We start from the raw sequence: 7,336 nt of genomic DNA, 5'->3' as shown, positions 1-7,336 counted from the left end.
TATTATATTTCCTTTTACCATTATCAACTTGATTTTAGTAGATTGGATGGTTTTAATTTGTTGGTTTCGTCTTGATTTTTTTACTTAAAAATAGTGTATATAATATATATATGATACTGAAACTCTTGTCTTCATTTGATCACAATAGCTATCTTCCACCAATGAATGATTCATTTCCTTATCTTTTTTTGTTTTTGTTTAAAAATGAATTGTATTTTAACTATGTAAGAAATAATATGTTTTATTATATTTGATAAAAAATAGGCATTAGAAACATGAAAATAATGCATAATGTAATTGTGAGGGTAAAATAGTTCATTTACCAGTTTTCAACAATATGTAACAAATATGATTATGTGAATTTACTGCTTAATTTTAATGAATTTAACACTATTTTAACATATAAATAAACATCTTTTCCAACACTTAAATTCAAAACTTATAAGATTCAATGCTTAATGTCCTTCAACTCTTAATTTTTTCAGTTTAACATGCAATCTCTAATAATTTTGTTGGTTTCTAAATGCTTTATTTCATTTATTCTTCGTTTTTTTTTTTTTTTCTTTTCTTAAAATATCAACAATAATCATTAATTTAGACCTGAACGACGATCAGAAGCAGATCCTGCCCAATCTGCATTAGTAAAAGTGGTGAGGTCCAGATGCCATGCGAACGATATCCAAGTCCACAGCTTGTAGTAGACTTGACAAAATGGAGAATACAATAAACTGCTGTGAGATGGGTAGAACGAGGAGCATGCATGAACTAACTAACCATACTCACAGCAAATGCAATATTTGGTCGGGTGAGGGTGAGATAAATCAGCCAGCCTATAAGTCATTGATAGGTATGTAGATCAGTTTTAGTTAGATGCGAGTTCAAGTTTTAATGAAACTGATTATGTGTGTGTGTGAGAGAGAGAGAGAGAGAGAGAGCATGTGATGAATTTCAATTCCATTATAGTTTTAAATTATTTAATGCCAACATGGATGTGGAATCACTTGAATTGGCTTAGGAGGGATTGATTGACTTGATTTCTAATCAATGGATTTAAATGTGATCAATTATATTTTTTATTTCACTACAGAGATGTTTTCAAAATCCAAAATCAGAACTCACAATTTTACCAATTTAATATAAAAACAAATCAAAATCAGAAGTCATTTGAGATTAATCAACTTCTAACAGGAGTTGAAAGCTTGGTGGAAGAGCCAGACCAGCTCCATCAGAAAGCACTTCCAATTGGAAGCTGAAAGCAAGATTCAAAAGCTGATCCAAATAGCATTTTTCACATGGAAACGCATCTGATTCCCACAGGATCTAGGAACTCATCCAAATAGTTATTAACATTGTGTATGGTTCAGCTCCAAATTTGGCTTCCAACTCCCGTGGGAAGCTAGAAGCGATATTTTGGACTAGAAAATCGTCCCCAACACTCTTTAAGTTTTAAATCAATGCTAATCTTGCAAGTTTAAGGTGCCATAATCAATCATCCATAAAATAAATACAGTAGAAAAGAAAAAAAGTATAAATAAGATTGTATAAGTAACCCAAAATTTATAGGGCAAATTCCCATCAGTATTACAAATTTAAGTTCAGATTATTGTGAGCCAACGTAGAATATACACGAGGGATGCAGGTGTTCAAGATCCACGATACATGATTGTAGTGAAACAACAATCAATCCCTGAAATTCAAGAAAGATGTTTAGAGAAGCCTGCACTGTTAAGTACATATATATAACCTACCAAAATGGCATAACTAAGAAACACAGCTGATCAACCTATTATCAACACGACAACATGTCATCTGTTCATTCTTCTCAATGCCAAGCAGAAGCCGAGATCAAGCTCCTGTTCTTCCAGCCCAACAGCATCGCCCCATCCTTCTCCTCCAGTGTGTAGTGTTCCGAGTAATAACTCAATAGCTTCTTTATGACAGAATTCACGTGGGAGCTCAGTGGGAAAGGCTTGAACTCAGCCATCGTAAACCTCGACTTCCACTTTCCCAAAACCTCATGTCGCTCCACCCTCTCCTTCTGCTCGCAAGCAATTATGTTCACGATATCCCTAGCCAGGCAATGTTGCTCCACGTTGACCCGTTCCTTGCTGTCTCTCTGTAGGGTCACATCGATGGACTCAAACATTGCAGAGTAGAAGTCTAGCGTCTCTCTGAATCTCATCAAGAATGGGGTCGTGTTTGTGTTCGATTCCTGCTCTATCAGAGTGGTCACTTTGGGTGACAGCGACCTCACCATCCTAATGAGCCCGTCCCTTGGATTTTTTACGTCAACACTCTCATCCGAAATGTGGTGGAGCATCAGAGGGAAGTTCACGGCCAGAGCCTCCCCAGGCCTGACATCAAGCATCTCACGTGTGACCTCCGTTGCGAAGACGGGCACTGCATGGAATTCAACGGTGATTTTGAATTTCTCGGACATTGCAGCCAGCCTCTTCCCCACAGTCTCCAAACTGCCACCCCGAGCGTATTTATTTACTGGGTCGTCGATCCCGGTAATCCTCACATGTGGAGGCCCACCTGGCCTTGCTGCAAGCGCTTGTATCAGAGTCATCCATTGTGTCCCCTGAGCGATCTGGAAATCTATGATGTGGATTTGGTCTTCATTTCTGAGCGCTTCAGCAATCGCACCATTTGCTGCCATATAACCAAATTTCAAGTATGGGCAGATTTCATAAAGAATCTGCATGTATGAGAGCAAGTCTTTGCTCTCAGGTTCCCTACAATTCAGTGTACGGTATATGTTGGTGCCCGAAGCCTCCTTTCGAGCCACCAACCCTTCTATCATGTAAGCACCAAGACGCTGGATTGGTTCTCCATTGATGGACACAGCACATCTGGCATCTCCAATCAGTTTCTCAAAATCATTCATTCTTTCTTCAGCGAGAGCCTTTGCACACTCGATCAGCAAATTTTTCAGGTTACCTGGGGGAATTTCTTGAGAAGATGCTTCCATCACTTTGTGACGTTTCTCTATCTTAGTTCCATCGGTTGACTTCTGATGCTTGGCAGCAAAAGATGGCTGAGGATGACAATAGGATCCTACAAGAGGTTGTTGGCTCGAGCTTGGCCTCTGACTAGATATTTCTTCCTGCTTATTTCCATCAAAAGCAGTAATGGGAGTTGTTGCTTCGTCTTCGTCGGTATCAGGGGCCATTAGAGCAGTTTCTATTTCATGCAAGACATGCTTCATGCTCTGAACACGATTCACATCTTGCAAAACTGAGTTCCCACCAGAATAAAGTTGCACAATGTTTCCAAAATGGGTCGGGGGAAGACTGATCTGCTGAAAGGAATTGTTGAAATCTAAAGAAGAGTTACACGAAGGGCTGATCCCTGAAAGATTCTCCGAGGAGCTGTACTGTTCTTGGCCGTAGCTCAATGTAGTGAAGGTGTCGGAGTCGAAGTGAGAGGAAAGAGGGGAATTGGGTGAGTTCCTCAATTCAAATTTCATGGGCCCAATCATCCATTCGGAGATCACTGAAGGAAGAGGAGGAGTATCAGACGATTCACAGGATAATTCCACACCAGTCACACCATACCTGAAACTCTGGTCCATATCCATGCTATGGAGATTGCATCGGTTGTTGGATTGTGTCGATTCTTAGTCTTATGATGGTTTAAAATGAACTCCCCTCTCTGCCTTTTGTTAAGGAAGAAATACTGCCGACCTCATTATCCTCTTCAGAGTAAAATGAAGTATTCCCTTCCCTTCAAACAAAAACTTCAATCAGGAAAAATGATCTGAAATAGTTAATAAGATGTGCCAGACACTCAATGTTTACAAGAGAATCGAAGCACAGTTGGAGGACAGATTATTTTCACTCTAAATTATGAACTCTTCTGTGAAGCATCATTACAATTGCAAGAGCTCATGTTCTTGACTGAGTTTCAACACAAAATCAATGCAGAAAATGTATATGCTGGTGGATCTCATCATCTAGTACACCCAAAGCAGCAAAATGCTTCATCAGCCAAAAGAAACTTCACAGTTTAGGGCTATGAACATATTCTAGGAGCTTCAAAGGATGAACAAAATAAAGGTTATGTTGAACGTGGTTGATATCAACAAGGCTACAGATATCTTGCATGTAGGGCATAAATGGATCGGATTTTACCCGAAATCCAAGTGACCTGAATCCAAATTTAGCAGATTTGGACCCTTGGAGTAGACCCAAATAAAAATGGTTTGAATATGGGTTGATGTCCCTTGACCCAAGATCTGGGTTGGATACAGATCCATCCCTATATCCGCCTAGATCCGAATGATATATTGCTTTGAAAACTATGTTTTTCAAAATATATATTTTCTACTATTTTAATGTAACATGAATTCTTATAAAATAAAAATTATAATAGTAACATAGAATAGTATAGAAATTAGAAAAGAAATATAACAAAAAATGTAGAACGGTCCAAAATTATCCGATCCGACTGACCCGAATTAAGTAACTCAGTCAAGTTGGATCCAGAACCGGATTTAGAGAAAGCAAAATGGTTTTAGCTAATATGATCCAAGTTGGATTCGGACACAGTTACGGATTCAGATACAAAATTTGGATCTGGATATACTCAGATTGGCCTGAACCCGACCCATTTTAAGCCCTACTTGCATGTTAGCTAGAATTTTCCCTTGCACAGATGAGTGGGACAGGACCTCATATACTTATTTCAAAGGTAGAAACGAAAATTAACGTCTTGTCTCTCAAATATATTTTCATTTCTAAAGATTGTTTTGAAAGAATATAAATCTCCTATGGAGGTATGACAAATTCAGCATCCGTAATGAACAATACCCCAACAACAGTCATTAACCATTAAGTGGAGGTTCTACAATTCATCAATCATAAAAATGCCAACATCAATAAATGTTCTTCAGAGTATATTCGGGGTCATTTTCCATTAGTTTCTTATGTGGAAGATTGCCACAAGGCTATGCAAACTGATGTATGAGAATAATTTGAAGTAATGTCAAGGGGATCAAACTAAGGTGCCTTGGCAGACATTCCAAAGAATGAATCTCATGTCAAGCAAACCAAGAAGCTCTCAAAGCCGGAGGTTTCAAAGTTTTCATGCGCATTGAGTCTTTAGAATATGTATTCTCTATATGCCGTTTTTCTAATAAGAATTCCATGAAGAGATAAGTTTCACTGACCAGACATTAACTCACAAATGCGGCTACACATTCTAATAGACAGAATCCCCATATTCGAGAAGGGAACGATTTTCTAGAAGATTGTGTTCACTTTCTTTCAGCTTAACGTTACAAATCTCTTCCTCCTCACATACAATTGCATCTTAACTCCATCAATTTCTTGCCTTCAAATTGAAGGTGTCTCCTCATTGAGACAGTAAAGTCTATGTGTTAATACCCAACACATGGGATAAAAATTTGCCTTCACACTTATGAAACCTATTAAAAAAACAATCTTGTACCTTGACTTGTGAAATTGAACCCTAAAGACATCTGCTTTCCGTAGATGTTTACAAGGAAATTATATCTGGTGCAAACTAAAGTAGGAAGGAAGGTAATTTCTGCATAAATAAACTATACAGATTCTTGTTTTTTTTCAAAAACATGTTTCCATCATCTGAATATCTATTCCTTCAAGCAGGACTTACTTTAAAGATAAAATATATATATTTTTTAAATATTACTCAAAATATCACAACTCAATTTCCAAAAAAAAAAAAAACTGAAATTATAAAATTCATTGTGATCAATATAAAAAAGCTTGGAACTTTGAAGTTGTCGAATGATCCTTTGATTTCAAACCATTTACTACAAATTTTGTATCAATAATCTCCAAATATTTATACTAGATACCAAAAGTTAGATCAATGATATATGGTAGAACCAATACAAATCACGTCTATGAGTGAAAACAGAAACTAGTTAACTATCTCAAACCCAAAATGCTAATAAATAAATATAAATAATTGATTAAGTTTATCAAAGTAAATCTTGAGCCAAAACAAAACACCTCTAAAACAAATTCATAATTCCAAGCTTTGAGATACAAATTGCCACAAAACACCAATAAAAATTTGCATTCGAAGAGAAAAAACAAGAGAAAGTAAAGACTTTGTTTTCCCCAAAACAAGGTACTAAAACCCTAACTTTCAACAATTAAAAAGATATATCTTAAATGTAAAGCAAAGAAATAAAAATTAAAAAAATAAAAAAAAAAAAAACTTGTGACAAATGAAACAGAATCTTCCCATAATATACTAAAAATTCAAAGTTAAATCAACCAGAAATTCGATTCTCAAACATGATTAAATTACAAACTGAAATCATAATGATTTATACACAATTTCATTAAAATCGTAAAATAACAACAAATAAAAGACAAATTACGTCGAAATCTACCTCGAATTTCTTGGATTGCGAAATCAAAATCCCTTCTTTTCTTCTTGTTTTAAATTTTCCTTGATTTTGATTGTTATCTGTTAGGGTTTACAACAGAGGTGGAAAGATAAAAAAGCATCTAAGCTTCGATTAATAGATAAAGAGAGTGAGGAAGAGATATTTAACGGAAGCTCAGTGGGAAAGTAACGGAAACCGTTGATGTTTGACGGTCTTGTCCGCGTTTGATGAGACCACGTCAGCTAAGAATGACGGCACTCAACCGACCACAGTTCTACTTCGACGAACCCGCGCTCACTGTTACTTTTTTTATTATTAAAGTTGGCGTACAACTACATTGTAGCAGACTCTACCGTCATGGATTCTAACGTGCACGCAGGCCGTGGTGGTGGTGTAAATGTGTAATTAGCCGCGTTGACTCGGTCATTGACTCATGAGCCATGACGCTAACGTGACGTTATCTTAACGCTCGGTTCAGAAAGTTGAAAGACTTGAAGCTTGGACTTCTGCTCGTTGAGGTTCTCGTCTAGTTATATTCAACACGACTTGAGTTTCTAACAAAATTCTATGGACTCTAAATCGTCCGAGTTAGCAGATCAATTAGTTTGAGTTTGAGACAGTACAATTGGTTGAGTCGTTATGGAGTTCCACAACGATTTTCTGTTTTATAAGAGAATTTCTATTGCTATACCAATTTTTCATTATCACACACCAATCCCTAGTTAATTACTTATAAATGAATAACAATAAGAATGTTTAAAATTGTGTATATTTGTCTTTTTTTTTTTTTTTTTGATCCCTTATGTATTAATTTTCTTCTCTTGATCTCTCTACATTCGAATTTTCTCTCTTAATTGGTAGTTTTCTTTTAAACTACAATTTCCTTATTATGTGAGATATGGATTAGAGTAATCTGGATGGCACATGAAAAGAAAAGAAAAATAACTA

General features: G+C 36.3%; 1 protein-coding gene across 3 annotated transcripts; it reads right to left on the bottom strand.

Annotated features, from left to right (window-relative positions):
- Window positions 1-1,517: 1,517 nt before the first annotated feature.
- Window positions 1,518-6,863, bottom strand: LOC147387327 (chitin-inducible gibberellin-responsive protein 1-like). 3 transcript variants are annotated; one of them, XM_086420738.1, is made up of 2 exons: window positions 6,392-6,863; window positions 1,518-3,742 (listed from the first exon to the last, which is right to left on the bottom strand). In XM_086420738.1, the coding sequence occupies exon 2, from the start codon at window positions 3,581-3,583 to the stop codon at window positions 1,823-1,825; it is 1,761 nt and encodes a 586-aa protein (XP_086276864.1). In that variant the 5' UTR covers window positions 3,584-3,742; window positions 6,392-6,863; the 3' UTR covers window positions 1,518-1,822. The 3 variants fall into 3 exon arrangements, with proteins under 3 accessions (XP_086276864.1, XP_086276863.1, XP_086276865.1); XM_086420737.1 differs by having other exon boundaries at window positions 1,518-3,729; XM_086420739.1 differs by lacking the exon at window positions 6,392-6,863 and adding an exon at window positions 5,174-6,370 and having other exon boundaries at window positions 1,518-3,729.
- Window positions 6,864-7,336: the final 473 nt, after the last annotated feature.

This window comes from Akebia trifoliata, chromosome 13, assembly GCF_017979445.1.
Source record: "Akebia trifoliata isolate Shusen 1 chromosome 13, ASM1797944v1, whole genome shotgun sequence".
Lineage (NCBI taxonomy): Eukaryota > Viridiplantae > Streptophyta > Magnoliopsida > Ranunculales > Lardizabalaceae > Akebia > Akebia trifoliata.
This window is presented reverse-complemented; position numbering and strand designations above follow the sequence as displayed.